This window comes from Galleria mellonella, unplaced genomic scaffold (assembly GCF_026898425.1).
Source record: "Galleria mellonella isolate WM207_F2 unplaced genomic scaffold, CSIRO_AGI_GalMel_v1 utg4535, whole genome shotgun sequence".
NCBI classification, from domain to species: domain Eukaryota; kingdom Metazoa; phylum Arthropoda; class Insecta; order Lepidoptera; family Pyralidae; genus Galleria; species Galleria mellonella.
In genome coordinates this window covers 172,320-190,141 of record NW_026442101.1, presented here as the reverse complement: position 1 = coordinate 190,141, position 17,822 = coordinate 172,320, and the positions used below count along the sequence as shown (strand labels likewise).

The 17,822-nt window shown below is 36.1% G+C and overlaps 1 protein-coding gene across 2 annotated transcripts in view; it reads right to left on the bottom strand.

Annotated features, from left to right (window-relative positions):
* The window catches only part of LOC113514752 (ATP-binding cassette sub-family G member 1-like), a 289,243-nt gene that overhangs the window by 266,447 nt on the left and 4,974 nt on the right, over positions 1-17,822 (bottom strand). For both annotated transcript variants that reach the window (XM_052898604.1, XM_052898603.1), the window contains exon 2: positions 1,142-1,350. In XM_052898604.1, the coding sequence (XP_052754564.1) occupies positions 1,142-1,277 (136 nt within the window). In that variant the 5' untranslated portion in view covers positions 1,278-1,350. The remainder of the gene's footprint in view (positions 1-1,141; positions 1,351-17,822) is intronic.

Here is a 17,822-nt window from a genome sequence, read left to right as displayed (position 1 = left end):
TGAATTTACAAAATACAGAGGCATAACACTTTAGTCCTCAGGAATGGCAATGCACGGAAAGTATCATGGGTGAAACAGTATACTCTGTTATGTCCATAGACTATAATACTGTTCATGTCTATAGGTGAAGGTTACCACTTTCCATCAGGTGGGCTGTCAGCTTGTTTTCCATTCTAAGTAGCATAAAAAAATGGCATTTGACATACACGTACTTTTAGAGACAGAATAGGATGCAGACTTCTTTTTATTCTGGTTGATTAATATATCCCGGTCATGCGGGCCAGGTCATGAGTAAGACTAAAAACAAAGTCTAGTAAACCTATAAACAAGTTGATGTTAAGTAATTATTAAGACTACTCTAATCTTCAAAAATAAGAATAACAACTTAATTGTTTGTAGGTATATCAGTAATATCCGAATTAACCTTGGTATTTAAACTTAACTGAAAAATAAATGTGTTAAGATAAGAAATTTAGGTCAAAGATTAAATTTGATGATTACATCCGCAATGCTCATTTATATTTCAACTTTAATGCACCTAACATGACAATTTTAGCTACCAACAACAGAAAAAACCGTTTACTAAGAGTTTTTTATCTTAGAATCTTCAAACTTTTATCGCTTATAGATATAGATAATACCAGGAACTTGGACATGCCCATGGTACCCATCATTAGTAGATTTCCTGAGAACTATAGTATTATGCCGCCGTACTCTATAATTTTATTTACATATACCAATTTTTAAACTACTCGTAAAACAAAGCCATACAAGGACAGAAGCTTTATGGCAAAAGCTCAGGTAAGACAGAAATACCCGTGCAGAGGATTTTTATACAAAGTCTCATCCCTCTGATAACGAAACACATGCAAATTTGGTTTCTACAATGGTTAAGCGTTCATAGGCGCATCTATATGCAATAGTTTCTTTTGTGTTTAAGAAAATTCATCTAAATACAGCTACAAAACTTCAAAAATAACATACAGTAGTGGAAGAATAAGAAGAATCAGCAACTGTCAACTGTGACACGTGTATATATTAGAAGAGTTATAAAAGTTCTAAGAATGAATTTCTCCTTCTTACTGTCACATTTGACATGGGGATACTACCCTAACAGTGATTAGATTGGAGCAGTACTCACTCCTGCCGACGCGCACGCTGTAGGTGAGGTCGTGGAAGGCGAGGGTGACGGGCGGCCGCTGCGGCAGGTGCGACAGGTGCCCGCGGCCGATGCTGCGCGCAACGCCCGCGCCTGCGCCCGCGCTGCTCGTCTCCATACTGCTGCACGCACACACACACTGCTACCCACACACTCGCTTGCACATCCTATGCTACGTTATGTAGCACGCTCTGAAACAACGATAAATAAAAAAATTAATGCTTATTACATTTGGTATTTGGAGTCCTACACGCATTACAAAAGCTACAAGTTACTCAGCGGGCTATGGAAAGGGCTATGCTCGGTGTCTCTTTGCGTGATAGAATCCGAAAGGAGGATATCCGCAAAAGAATCAAAATAGCCTGAAGGATAAGCAAATTAAAGTGGCAATGTGCTAGTCACATATCTCAAAAAACCGACAACCGATGGGGAAGAAAGGTTCTTGAGTTGCGATCACGTACGGGTAAACGCAGTATAGGACGACCCGCTACTAGATGGAGTGACGACTTAAAATACGTTCCAGGGAGTCAGTGGATGCAGGTGGCTCAGGACCGTTCTTTATGGCAGTCTATGGGGGAGGCTTATGTCCAGCAGTGGACGGATAATGGCTGGAATGATGATGTTGACATTTGGTATCCTAGCTCGAAAACCAAGCGATTAGTTTTACAAGTATTCTGTGACGATTCTATTACAGAGTTTGTTTTTATCTACGCAGTTAATTAGACACATTTTTCCTGCCCCAAGAAATAAAATGTTTACGACAGTTGTTTTTGTAACCTTTGATTACGTAGTAAGCTACTTTAATTAATAAAATATGTTTATGACATCAAATGTTTAAAACTAAATTAAATCATTTTTATTGAAATATTTCAAGAGAATTAAGTATTTACTTAATTCTTACATTTGACGAGTCCCTTGTCCGAATGGGAGTACCTCAAAGGTCTATACTTAGCCCTTTCTTATGGCCTTATGTACTTCTCTTATACTCATATATATGAATACTAAGATTAATAGTAATTCATTAAGCTGTTAAAGGACTATAATATAACAAACAATCACTGTCACGTTTATAATATTATTATTATTATTTTAAAAAGGAGTTTCTTCCGGGCAGAAAAACCCATGACACTGCGACCTTTCCATGATCTCTTGTGCTCGCCCTTTTTAAAGTTCGCCGCTAATTCCTATCAATGATAGGAATTTTACGATGTTTTTTGTACCGGTGTTTCTTATCTCCGCAGGATATAAAGTGATATTAGCAATGGTCATATTTTAAACTGTATTTATAAATTACATTTTAAATTTGTTTAATTACTTTATTTTTATATTATTAGGAAAACATACAATTCCTGATACGTTATTGACATTATTGTCTACCGAAACATGAAGGTATTTAAGGTTGAGGTCATAATTATGACGTCTGCCGTAGAATTACACAATTACACGGGTTTAAAAATTAATATTGTTATTTAATTGATGAGGTTACCGGCTGCTATTTATAAACTATCTGAATTACTAAATACTACTATGACAGTTGGAGTGGTTCCATGAAATATTGATATATTCAAATAAACTATATTGTTTCTGAGAATAATGTTTACATTTTGACAGCTACCCTAACGAAAACCTACGAAACAAGATACGACAGTTCAGTGGCAAGTATAACAGAAAAGGTTAAATGGTTAATCCGACGTTTATAGAATTAAGAATAAAAATAATATTATGAAATATTTATACAATGTCTCTCTCCGATAAAAAAAAAAAACTAGAAAGTAGGCAATAAACCCTCTAGAGAAATTTGCCTAGTAGAATTCACGAGGCTATGCTTCCTTTGGAAGATCGTGCTAAATGGACTGGAATTGGGGAGAGGAATTGTTAGTGATCTTCAAATACAAAGGATTCACCAAAAGGACCCTGTTGGTCAGGTTATAAGTTATGGGGATTTTTTTTAAGTTTTGTGTCTCTTACACCAATGTTTTATTCACATAATGGTCTCTAACGACATCCCAAAAATGATGTTAAACTCTCGTATTTTTTTGGTCAAATATCATAACGAAATCTTTTAATTGCTGGTTTTTCTTTGCTTTGCAAAATTCTTGATATACCTACTTCGCAATCTAAGATTATAAATCATCAATTTTTAAAAGATTTTGGTTGAAAAATATTTTTAAGTACACATAAACAAAACCAACTCCAACCTAACTTCAAGCAGTAGCAGATAGACAAGCAAGATAAAGCTTCTATCTCGTACTATGAGGTCAATGCCGACGAACGGGCGAGCGGGTTTGCGAAATACCAATGCACGTACATACTTGGACGTCCGGCCCCGTCGCTAAACATCAGCTCTTACATAGCAAGACTAATTACCGTTTGAGACGGTTCGTTGGCTTCCAACACATTGTTACTGGTATTGTTGCCCGGCGCGAATCGCCAAAAGAAAGTAAACATAGTGTGCACTCGCTTGTTCCTGGTTTATATAATCGCGTTATAGATGCAACAGTTCTCACTCCTATTTATATATAGCATGTCTGTGTCTGAACAAGAGCTCAAAATTTAACTAAGTTTATAACAGAATTAAACTAAAGTGACAGTGAGAGTACGCCACAAATCCTCATTTATTTCCTTACTTCATACATGTCTAAGCTGCTTCCTTAAGCTCTCTCTTTTAATTAAAGATTTTGCTCTTGTCGGTGCAACTAATTAATGCATTTTCTTCCAGCCAGCTCTATCCCAGGCCATGTTTTTGACCTCCCTATACGACATGACACCTAGTGTTTCCTTCATCTGTTTCATGTAGTTATTCCTCGGTCTTCCCCTTCTTCTTTTGCCCTCTATTTTTTTTTTCTACTATACTCTTAAAAAAATCGTCATGTCGTATTAGAAGGCCCAGCATTTTTCTATTCTCTATTCTCTTTTTTTAATGTTCTTTTCTCATTTACCCTTTTCAACACATCCTCATTCGTCATTCTGTCCAGCTTCTCCTTTTCATTATCCTACAAAAGAAAAATGCCTCAAGCATTTTTCTTTCCTTGTACAGTCATTGTCCATGTTCCACACTCATATAATACTATACTCCAAATGTAAGTTTTATAAATTTCTTACAAATTATTATTTTTGATATTTTTGATGTTTTGAATTTTTGTGTTAAATTAAAAGTTCTTGTGATAATAGATTTGTTTTCATTATGATGGAGATTATCAATTCGTATGTATTTTTTATGGCTATCTTATGCCATTATTCGTAAATTCTGTATTTTGCAAATAGCTTTATGCAATCGATCGGTACCAAAATAATAATAATTTTTCTTGCCGTTTCGCTTTGCGGAGTAAACACAACTTGTTGCAATACATAATTTACTAAATTTACACGACTTCGCATTCTATCTATATGATCAAATGCATTGATTTTTCTGAGATTGAAGTTGCTTTTTTTGTACAAAATATACTTTTATGCGTTGTTATTGCCTAAACCCACTTAGTATTCTTTTATAATTCTTGTTCAATTTTAGCTCGTGCTCTGTGCCCTTTTTCATTCTAACTCCATCTTTTTATAAGAACATATGATGTCGAGCCAATAGGTCATTCACTATCAGTACATTCACTAGAAGCGTAAATTGTAAGTTCTGGTTCTGGCATCATACTTAACCAATCAATCATACTTGAACTGCAGTACCTCACTAAAATATAATGATGTAATACATCATGTATGTACGTAGTTATTTCTTTTTATTGTCCACGCAACATTACGCGGTTTGTTAAAAACGTCAAGTTCCGAGATAAGTATCAATTAAGTTTCGTGCTCACTTGATGGAGTTGTGGCCACAGTACTGATATGTATGTCAAGTTCATTAACCGACTGATACTGTACGTACAATTGCTGTCGTTAGAATGAACGTTAGACAAAACACACATCAACAGTTTCATTATTTTTATGCAATGGTAGCACAGTCTATCTGATGTTAAAAGAGTAAAGTAGCTTATAGAATCTTACAACCAGAGGGAGACTTTGTACAAAAGTCGATTGCTTGGGTACCTTTGTCCCATTCGTGTTTCAACCGTAAAGCAGTTGTGTTTTCATGGCTGTGTTTCGGTTTGAAGGGTGAATATGGCGTGAATTTACAGGGTACAGAGGAATAACACCTGATTCCTCAAGAATGGCAACGCATGGGGGGGGGAGGTATCATGGGCAATACAGTATACTCTGTTATGTCAATGGTACTGCTCATGTCTATAGGCGACGGTTACCACTTTCCATCAGGTGGGCCGTCAGCTTGTTTGCCATTCTAAGTTGTATAAAAAAAAACACGCCAGGACGTCGCTGGCTCTGAAAAAATCCTTAATATACCCAACTATGAAGAACAATACACTGCAGCCTTTAGGAAGGCAACTTATTTTCGCTGAAAGAAACGCTTTTAAAACATATAATACACTACTTTTTAGATGCACGGAGGCTATCCTAGAAACTTAAATAATTCTTGATGAACCTCTCACAATCAGCCAACTGATCGACTTTCATTTTCACTTTTTATCTTTTACTTATTCACCGCCACTACATTCGTATACTAATAGTACGACCAAGGTTACTATTCCATTATCATCCAATAAAAGAAGGGAACTTCCATGCTTTGTTGAAGACTCCCAATTTTTTGGATGCTAAATTGACCTTGACTTTATACATATAACAATGTTTACTGAATCTCGCGGATTTGTAATACTAGAATGATCTTCAAACTAGGACATTTGCAAACACTTGGAGGTATCCCAGCAACAGGTTTACAACAATGCAAAATCAGTTAACTAAATCTTTGAATAAATTGGGTTTTCGAATGATATCTGAGCCACGGCCAACCACTGGTGTTTGCATAAATATTTCATGTGTAAAGCAGATAAAAATTTGGAGCTAAAACGTTAATAAAGCGTGAAGCACTTCATGTAGTAATTACTTTAAAGGCCAATGAACCTTCATAAAAAAATTATCTCATAAGATATTGATGTTGGTAATTAATTCCTTTATGTATAAAAAATATTGAATATTTATTCTCATACATCCGGTGCATTAATAGAATCAATTTATCTAGGTAAAGCACTTATGCTATATTGTAATTGGAATCAGATATCTCTTATAAGATATGATATTATAACCTTCTTTCCAATTTCAAAGGTACAGAATTTTTATTTTCATCTATTTCTTTAAATTAATACGCTGCAGATTTCTTTGGTTTGTTTTACCGCGTGAACTTCATCATTAGTTGATACAATATTAACCTGATCATAATTTTAGGGGAAGAAATAAATGAAATTTGGACAGGTCAACATCACTTCCATTGTAATCACATCAATATAAACTTTATACCATTGTAGTAAAGCTTTATTTAATAAAATCAACTATTATCACAACATTTAGACATACAACACTACCACATACATAATATTAATAATACATTAGATTTTATCAACTAAATCCTTCGTATGCAACGTAAAACTGGTGACATTACATTCAAGTTTCATTGGCTCGTATCATGTAGGTATTCAACATTTCTAAAGATGTGTTTAGAACATTATAAGATGCTAGATGGCATAGGTACGCTGATGACAACACTGACCGCAGTAATCACTCAAACACAAGTAAATTTTGCTCCGCAAAATCCTGTGTTATTAATCGTGAACGGATGTCATTAGAAAGAGGTGAGGTTAGAAAGAGGTGTGGTTTGAAAGAGAATGCAGTGACCTTATATTTTATGGTTTGCGGTACAGTATTTAAGGCATCCCGCCCTCGCTATTGGATACGGGTGACGGAATGCCTATACAAGAGGGTACAAGGTGGACGCAATTTAGACGCAATATTTGAGGAGCATTAGGACGGTACTACGGCCGGATACTGTAACAAAAAAAAAGAGTTAGTGGTCGGCCCCCGAACTGGCGACCTCTGCTGTCTACCGGTCTCCAGTTCGAGGGATGACCGATCACCGGCCGTAAGAGATGACGCAGGGCGTTTATGAAAACACACCAATCATGTAGTTGCATTACACTGTGTAAAAACAGTGACCTTTTTCGATGCTATAAAAATGTATTGGTAACCCCGATATACGCTGACGGGGTACCAGTGACTGATGATAGATGAGGGTTAAGTCAGGTCAGTTGATCCATCATGATTGGGGCCGAATAGATGAGGGCCTGACAAGGTATACTGCTAGCAACGGGAACGCTGTTCTTGTACTAATCATTTGAAATTGAAATGCGAAAAAAAAAATTGAAATCCATTGTAAGTGTACTGTATTAAATAAAATCATGCTGAATACAATAGTCCATTATAATAACCTCTAAACGTATTGAAAATAATCGGTTTGAAGGGTGGGATATGGCAGTGAATTTACAGGGTACAGAGAAATAACACCTAAGTCCTCAGGAATCACAACGCACGGGGGGTATCATGGGCGAAACAGTATACTCTGTTATGTCCATGATACTGCTCATGTCTATAGGCGACGGTTACCATTTTCCATTAGGTGAGCCGTCAGCTTGTTTGCCATTCTAAGTTGCTCTCTTCTCTGGCCATGACTGCTCATGTCTAAAAAAATCTATAAAACTGTCTAATCTATGACCCAAGTAGCGAACTATTTATAATCAATTCCGTATCACAGAGTCATATGGCTTTGCGGTCTGTGCTATCTATCAGTCGAACGATCGCACAGTTCGTTTCTGAAATATGATTTCAAGTTAAAATTTTTAAAATACTCATTTTAAAATCGTTGAGTAACTTCTGACGACTATAAAAATATTAATAACAACTGACTCTTTACACGTTACTTTGTACCCGTGGAGTTCAAAACTAGCATAACCTTCTCTTCTAAAAAAATAGAAAGATCACTTCTAGATAACGTATCAAGATAAAACATACACGACATTTTATGTTAGAGCAGCAATATATCTGTGAAAATAGCACCCGATTTGATACAGCAGAGGGAGACTTTGTACAAAAGTCGATTGCTTGGGTACCCCTGTACCATTCGTGTTTCTACCGTGAAGCAGTTGTGTTTGCATGGCTGTGTTTCGGTTTTAAGGGTGGGATATGGCGTAAATTTACAGGGTACAGAGGAATAACACCCGAGTCCTCAGGAATGGCAACGCATGGGGGTGTCATGGGCGAAACAGTATACTCTGTTATGTCTGTCTATAGGCGACTGTCTGTCTATATACTGGTCGTGTCTATAGGCGACGATGACCACTTTCCATCAGGTGGGCCATCCGCTTGTTTGCCATTCTAAGTTGTATAAAAAAATAGTTTCTACGAATGCCAAATTAAATATACAGATAGAAAACTAAGTATTATTGGGGGGATAATGGATTGATATAAAAAAGAGGGATTAGTGGCACCATTGTTAGCAATACACCCTGTCAGGTCGACCTCCTTGCGGTTTCTCCCTGGAAACAATCGTGTTCTATTCCAAGTGAATTCATCACGATAGGCTAACTGATCTGCCTTTTCATTACCACCTATCATCCCTCACTGGTGCCCCACGAGAGTATACCGTTAGCGCAGGCGGGGTTACCATTCCGTTATCAGCCATTTAAAAAAAACAAAAAATTATTGTTTCGGCATCTATTGTTAATTGTGTCTTATTATAAAGACTTAAGGACTATAAGAATTATTACAGGCATTTCACAAAGAGATTCCTGTAGAGAATATTTTATAAAGCTCGCAATTTTAACGGTTGCAAGCGTCTATATACTGGGGGGAAAGGGATTGTTAGCAATGGAGTTTGACAGCCCGATTGCTAACAATATGCCTTATTGTGTCGACCTCCACGTGGTTCCGCCTGGAAACCATCGTGAACAATTCTTGTTGAATTCGTCACGATGGGCTAACTGACCTGCTTCATCTTCACCTATCATGTATCACTGGTGCTCCGCCGGTGTATACCGATAGCGCGGGTGGGGTTACCATTCCATTATCATCCATTAAAAAAAAAAGTGTCTATATGCTTGTTTTTGCGGGCCCGGCCTCGCTACGCGCAGTACTCGTGAACACAGTGGCGTCGCAATAATTAGAATATAATTAATGATATTATGGTAGGTGTGTACAGCAGTACACATGACTGTACAATTATAGAGCCATTGTTCCCGGGACCGTGACCCCAACACACACACACACACACATGCACACACACAAAAGGCATCTCTCCATGTGTATGTACTTTTAATATTCCGCTAGTTTCAAATTGTAACTGTGTGTAGCTGTAAGTTTTATTATATTGTTATTTTGTGAGAGAAATAAATATATATTATTTACATTGACTATCTATTTACCCACTATTAAAATTAAATTAACAACTCTTTTAAAATTAAATCACGATCCCTCTTATTGTAAGAATGCTATTACTCCTCTAATGACTTTTGTACTGATGATTAACGTAAATACCAGAATTAAAAATAAATTTCACATTATATGTTATGGATGAGGTTGACATTGTTGATTGAAAAATATATTTATTATTGTCATTCAATACTTGTAATATAATGCTTTTAATTTAATGCTTTTTTGTATTATTGCTTATTTCAGACACAATGTACATTGTTTTTTGAATGAATGACTAACTACATCGTACGCGTGGATTTTTTTTTTGATGGGTGAAAATGGTATGGTAACTCCGCCTGCGCTAACGGGATACGCTGGCGGAGCACCAGTGAAGGGTGATAGATGAGAATGAAAACAGGCCAGTTAGCCCATCATGATGAATTCATCAGGAATTAACCATGATAGTTTCCAGGGGGAGCCGCGAGGAGGTCGACCTGGTTGGGTATATTGCTAGCAATACGATTCTCAGTCTCCATTACTAACAATCCCTTTCCCCCCAATCGTACGCGTAGATTGCAGAAATAATAAACAACTAGTGAACTAGATCATAGATTTGAGATGGCATTACAAGATTAAACATATACTAGATTTCAAGTTAAACTTTCAGGAACATAACTGTTAAAATCGTATCCGACTTGATTATTTTTACCAAAGGGAGACTTTGTACAAAAGTCGTTTACTTGGGTACCTCTGTCCCATTCGTGTTTCAACCGTAAAGCAGTTGTGTTTTCATGGCTGTGTTTCGGTTTGAAGGATGGGATATGACGTAAATTTACAAGGTACAGAGGAATAACAGCTGAGTTCTCAGAAATGGCAACGCATGGGGGGTATCATGGGCGAAACAGTATACTCTGTTATATCCATGGTACTGCTCATGTCTATAGGCGACGGTTACCGCTTTCCATCAGGAGGGCCGTCAGCTTGTTTGCCATTCTAAGTTGTATAAAAAAAAATACAATAAATTGTTTTTGCAAGAATTTTGGTTCGACAACCTTACACGTATTCAAATTGCTTCAAATTTTCATGCATGTTTTTATATTGACAAGTGTCGCTTAGTTATTATTTCCTACCTTTGTATACAAATCTATTTTGCTAAAAGAACATAGTAAGGTCATTGTTTAAATTTATAATTTTTTTTTATATAAGACACTAAGAGGATGAAAATAACTGAGTTGGCCCCTGGCGAGGAATTCATACATGCCGTGTGGAAGTCGGCTTAACAGGATATATTGCAATGGGGACAAATATCCCCATTACTAAAAACCCTTCTTCTCAAGCGTGTTAAGGAACAAAATCATCGTGACATCAAAAAAAAATCGCTACCTACACTTGATTAAAAGTAAATAATCTTTTTATGCTAGAAAAATGCTTCATTAATAAAACAAAATACGTACAACAATTTTTTTGTTCTCAACTAAATAACAGGAACAGCGACTCCGGAATGAATTATGACATTCGAGAACGGAAGTCAAAATCCTAATATACACAAACATAAGGTGATTAGAATTAATATTATTAGTGATATGGACTTCCGCAAAGACCTAATGCAGTAAAAAAACAAGGTGACCATTCTTTTATGGAACTTAGAATGGCAATCAAGCTGAACACCTGCAAGGATGGAAAACGGTATTTATTTATTCATTAGTAAAGACTTAATGCTAAAAGTATTCTCTCCCTGTCTACCTTAGGGAAGTGATAGAAAACTCAAAGGAGGTACTGGGAATAATTAATATACATATATACTAAAATTTATATATATAAACAAATAAATATATATAATATAATAGGGAGACTTTGTAAAAAATTCGTTTGCTTGGGCACCTCTGTCCCATTCGTGTTTCTACCGTGAAGCAGTTGTGTTTGCATGCCTGTCTTTTGGTTCAAAGGGTGGGATATGGCAGTGAATTTACTAGGTACAGAGGAATAACACCTAAGTCCTCAGGAATGGCAACGCATGGGGAGTATCATGGGCGAAACAGTATACTCTGTTATGTCCATGGTACTTACTGTTCATGTCTACAGGCGACGTTTACCTTTTTCCATCAGAAGGGCCGTTAGCTTGTTTGCTATTCTAAGTTGCATAAAAAAACCATGCTATAGAATGTATTAAACCAGAAAAACCAGGATCAATAATTCAAAAATGACAAAAAAATGTTATTGAGCCTCCCATAATATAACAACTGGGCGCGCCGTTACAGTCCGCGAGGCTGAATCTTTTGTTATTTTTCGACATACGAAATGTATGTCGAAAAATTTGTGAAAATGTCCAGTTTCACTGATAACAAGATACTAGACGGTTTTCATTTCATCCCATATATTTACAGTAATAATAATTAATATGTATCTATTAAAATATTATATAGAAATATTATACACATAAAACAAACCATGGGTCAAAGTCACGCCACAAATTAATATAAACCACTTGTTATCAGAATGTGTAGGGCGCTGATAATAGTATACGTATATACAGCTGGCGATTCACAGATCTGACCCAAATTTCAAATCACGTATTTGTAAAAAAGAACTTATTACGCAGCTGCGTAAAAAAATAGTGTAAAGTTTTTAGGATTCATGTATGTACGTAAATTTGTTTACTCCACCATAACTGACTGAACAGATTTGGGTATATGATACATATACCGTTAGAATCCTTATATTATCCCGAAACGCTGGCTATAAACTTTTTCGTTTTATATTAGCGCAGTCGTAATATATCCAACCAGGTCGACCTCCTCGCGGTTCCCCCTGGAAACTATCATGGTTAATTCCTGATGAATTCATCATAACGGGCTAACTGGCCTGTTTTCGTTCTCATCTATCACCCTTCACTGGTGCTCAGCCAGCGTATCCCGTTAGCGCAGGCGGGGTTACCATACCATTTTCACCCATAAAAAAAAACCTAGTTTAGGTATTAAAGTATTTCTACCGTGAAGAAGTTGTGTTTACAAGGCTGGTTCGGTTTAAAAAGTGGGATATGACAGTGAACTTACAGGGTACAGAGGAATAACACCTGAGTTCTCAGGAATGGCAACGCATGGGGGTATCATGGGCGAAACAGTTACTGCTCATGTCTATAGGCGACGGTTACCATTTTCAATCAGGCGGGCGGTCAATTTGTTTGTCATTCTAAGTTGCATAAAAAAAATGGTTTGTCACTTCCTTTCAAATTGAGAATTTAGCGCAAAAGAAAAAAAATTCAATAGCTAAAATAAGTTTATGATATAATAAACGTTTTTATGAATAAGGGCGATACTTTTTATTTGCGAACCAAATAACTTGAGGGCCTACCATGAAATATTATCCGAAATTTCGGGAACGAACGAAACAAAAATTTGATGTTAAAAATACATAATACATGGCGTTTAAAATTATTAAAAATGTTAAAATATCGTTCTTCTAAACTATTAGGATAGGATTCATGATGAATAAAACGTTAAGCTTCATTTACTGGGTCGATTTTGGTACGAACAAAAACACGAAATTGAGTCCGAAAATTCGGAATTTCATTTCACGGTAGTACCACTTGGTACATAGGAATGATCACGTTTTGCGTATTTAGTATGTGCAATATCAATCAATAGGGACAGAAGATTGTTAGAAACCCATTGCCTGTATTGTACATATAGTATATAGATAGATAGATAGATAACCTTTACTACCAGTATTAAGAAAATACAAAATTGAAACAATAAAAAGAAAAAATAACAATTTATTTATTTTAACAAATAATATTAAAAATTTTGCTGGTAATAGGAGCCACCTCAGCTGTCACTATATATGTACAGCTCCAGCGAGATGTACCTATATATCGCTGATTTTCAGGCGACTCTTTAACGTGCGGGTCGCCAATACCTATTTCTCGGATAGGAGACTCAACACGCTTAACAAAAAATATATAAAACATTACAACTAAAACTGAAAATAACAAACTCTGAATAAATTATCGCACTTTACAATGACAATATCACAAAAAAAGTAAAAAAAAAGAACATGAAACGTCAGTTTCTCAACTATTTTGAATTTGTTTCTCCAATAAAACTGTTTTAAGTTTATTTTTTTAAAGTAATTTAGGACATATTAACATGCAAAAGAGGTGGAAGATCATTCCAGATTTATGCCACAGAAAACCTGAAACTTCCTCTAAAGAAAACAGTTCTATGTGCAGGAAGCTTAATTCTGTCTGTAAATTTATTTCTAGTATTTCGACTATGTATATCTTTCGCCCAAAAAGTTTTTTCATAGCACAAGTCGACCACCTCCACGTGGTTCCCCTGGATACCATCGTGGTTCATTCTTGTGGAATTCAACCAAGTCAGCCCAACTGACCTGCTTTCATTCTCATCTGTATATCTCTCACTGGTACCCCGCTAGTATATATCGATAGCGCAGGCTTACCATTCCATTATCATCTATAAACAAAACACAGATCGATCTCCACGCGAAACTGTTCCCCCCTGAAAACCAAGATTGATTCCTAGTAAAATCATTAGAAAGATCCCAAGATTTAGAATTCACCATGACTCATTCTCCTTGTTTCGTCTTTCATTGGCATCCCACCAGCATACACCTTCTTCACTGTCCAGTACTTTACCCCATATAATATTCCACTTGCTCTCCACCGATCTTAGTGCACGCCGCACAAAATGCAGTCGAATGACCAAATTCTGGTTATTTAAATTTTCAAAAAATATAGTCCAGTATTAGCGATGCTGTGTGGTCCCGTCATAGAATGGATAACCCCTTCCTTTGTCATAGGTATCGTAAGAAGTGACTAAGGTAGCTTAAAGGTTGAGGGGTGGGTAGGAGCATCCCTCTTATCAAAGCCTAACTGCAGCTGTGAATTCGCCTACCAGACGTAACAACTACTGGCAAAACCCCCAAAGAAGAGGCCTATGTCCAGCAGTGGACAATTAACAGCTGATATGAAAATTTTTAGGTTTATGAAAGGTTTAAGAGATTACAGCCACGTTAAATCGAATAAATTTAATTATGTAGGTATCTCTTATAATCAGTTATTACAAAACATGCGACGCATTTAGTAATAAATTACAATAATATAAAGAATTGAGTAAAATGAGTGAATTACAAACAATGTGAGCTTCAAAACCACGTCACTGCAATATGATACGGCGTACAGAACAATGCAATGTGCAGTGCAACTATCATTGTTTCGTGATAAGTACTATATTCTGATCTCGAACGCAATTAATTATATTTTCCTCGGTTTTTATTTATACAACTTAGAATGGCAGACAAGCTGACGTCCCACCTGATGGTAAGTGGTAACAGTCACCCATAGACATGAGCAGTACCATGAACATAACAGAGTATACTGTTTCGCCCATGATACCCCCATGCGTTGCCATTCCTGAGGACCCAGGTGTTATTCTTATTTACCCTGTAAATTCACGCCATTCAAACCGAAATACAGCCATGCAAACACAACTGTTTTACGGTAGAAACACGAATGGTATAAAGGTACCCGAGCAATCGACTTATATACAAAGTCTCCCTCTGGTATTGTTTAACTGTAGCTATGTAGTTATATTAGACGAACACCTAAGAGGGGAAAGGGATTGTTATTAATGGAGAGGTTAGCCCTTATCGCTATCTATATACCTTATCAGGTCGACCTCCACGCGGATCCCCCTGGTAACCATTGTCACTAATTCATCGTTGAATTCATCACGATAGGCTAACTGACCTGCCTTTTCATCCTCATCAATCATCCTTCACTGGTGCCCCGCCAGCGTATACCTTTTTTTATCGTGGTTTTTTTATTGTGAATAGCAGTGGAGAGCTGAAACTATAGGTACTATTTGCTCAGGTGGTAGGTTTTTTTTAATGCACGATAATGGAATGGTAACCCAGCTTGCGCTCGATATACAATGGTGGGGCACCAGTGAAAGATGATAGGTGAAGATAAAGCAGGTTAGACAGCCCATCGTAACAAATTCACCAATGGATCAGCCACGATGGTTTACAGGGTGAACCGCGAGGAGATCGACCTAATAGGGTACATTACTAGAAATAGGGTTGCTAATCCCCATTACTAGCAATCCTTTTTCCCCTAGCGTCCATTAGCGCAGACGGGGTTACCAATCCATTATCATCCATTAAAAAAAAACACCTGAGCAAAAAGTACCTAGTTTCGGCTATGTACTTCTTAAATATGATATGCCTCAAGCAGGTCAAGGTTAGATTTCTCATATACCTTTACGTCGACTTACAGTTAACAATATAGAAATTTTAATTCGAATATAAATAATGTAATAATAACGGTATTGAGCTATTAATAACGGACATTTTCGTTATTATCGGTCAGTGATCATGTTTTATCGTTCTTACATTTAAGAATATTTTACACAGTGTTAGTGAGAGACCGTCGCGCATTTGCTGCAAGAGTGTAATTCGGCGCCTGTTTTATTCTTTATTCTTTATTGTACACAAAAGGTTATTAAAATGTGAAAAGAAACATAATAGTGTACAAAGGCGAGCTTATCTTCAATAGAGATTTCTTCCAGCAAACCGAATATGAGAAAACTGACAGTTCATTAGTAGCTACAGTCATACATGTGTACCAATCGACTTAAATGTTATAGTAAAAATAAATAAATAAAATGTCTTTACAATTGAAAAGACCAATAGGTATAAATAAATAAATAAAAATATATATAAGTAAATACATATAAATAGATAGATCTATATTATATATAATACACAAATATAATAAGTACGTACATCAGCATTGTGAGAGGTAATAATTCTTAAGACGCGATTTGAAAATCCCAATGCTTGAGCTATTTCTAATTTCATGAGGAAGTGTGTTCCATAATCTAATTGCAGCCACAATAAAAGAGTCAGAATACGCTTGACCAGAATGAATCGGAGTCCGCAATAAAGAACGATTAAGAGTCCTAGTATTGCTTTTCGCTGAATACAGAAAGTTAAACCGCTCACGAAGATATGTTGGTGCAATGGGATTATGCAGGATATTATAAAGAAAAGAGAGTTTATGTAGATTAAGTCGGAGCTGAAAAGGAAGCTATTTTAACTGTTTTCTGTAGTTACTTTGTTTGAGGAAACTAAACCGTTTTATTTATTTTATTTTATTTTATTTTAATGAGACATACATAACAAATTATAACCATGTTAGGTTTATATTATATATAGGTAATTATGGTTTTTATACTAGGTTACAGTTCAAAAACATGTGACAACATTTAGACATGACATTTGAATTTCGACACGTGGAAAACATAATAATAAGTAAACATTATATACATATAATTTACATTAAATGAAATTTATACCATAAAAAAAATATTTATACCATGAAAAATAGACCAGCCATCGTAAACATGAATTACATCACTAAATACTAGTAAATGTACAAGTTCATGCCACACAGCTCACGCACCCCCTGAACGATGACAGCTTCACGTTGAATATATCAATGAATTTGTGGTTGAGCATAAGATCATTATATTGTCGACACATTCTAACAAGTAGATTATAATAAGAAGTATTGGTTTTGTGAACTTGAAGAGCAAACAATTTATGACTAGGATTTCGTGACCTAAATCTTGTATTAAGGCGTATGGCTGAAAGAAGAGGAGGTGAATCAATTATGTTAGTAGACTGTAAGAGATCCCTTTATGGGATAAGTCCGCCATTGTATATTAAATGATTTATCAGTGCTCGATTTGAATTACGTGCAATAATGACTTTACAATACAATACAATGTTATTAACTATTTTAAATAAGCAAATTAGGTCACTGCACCAACGACGTGTTTCCAAAGGTGTGATACCGAAGTACCCAAGTTTAGCTTCATTTATTCCCCACTCACGACCTAGTCCCTTAACTACTTAAATTATTCGACCAGTCCACATTTCAGCATCGTTACTTTGCTCTTAATTTGCTCTTAATTTTAATTTACTTAAAAAGTAGGTATTCTAATTTAGTTCACGTTAAACGTACGCTCAACCGTGCTCGTAAAACAAGAAAACAATGTGCAAATATAAGTCGTGATCGGATATCCATACATATGTATGTTACATGCATATGCATATGAGTATTAATAAATACATTAAACACGTCAATATCCTTCAACCGTTTAAGTGTTAATAACGAGATTTCTATAACTGAAATAACTGTCCATTGCTGAACATAAGCCTTCTCCATAAGGGGAGTTTTGCCAGTAATTTACCAATGGGAGATCTTGTACAAAAGTCGTTTGCTTGGGCACCTCTGTCGCATTCGGGTTTCTACCGTAAAGCAGTTGTGTTTACATGGTTGTGT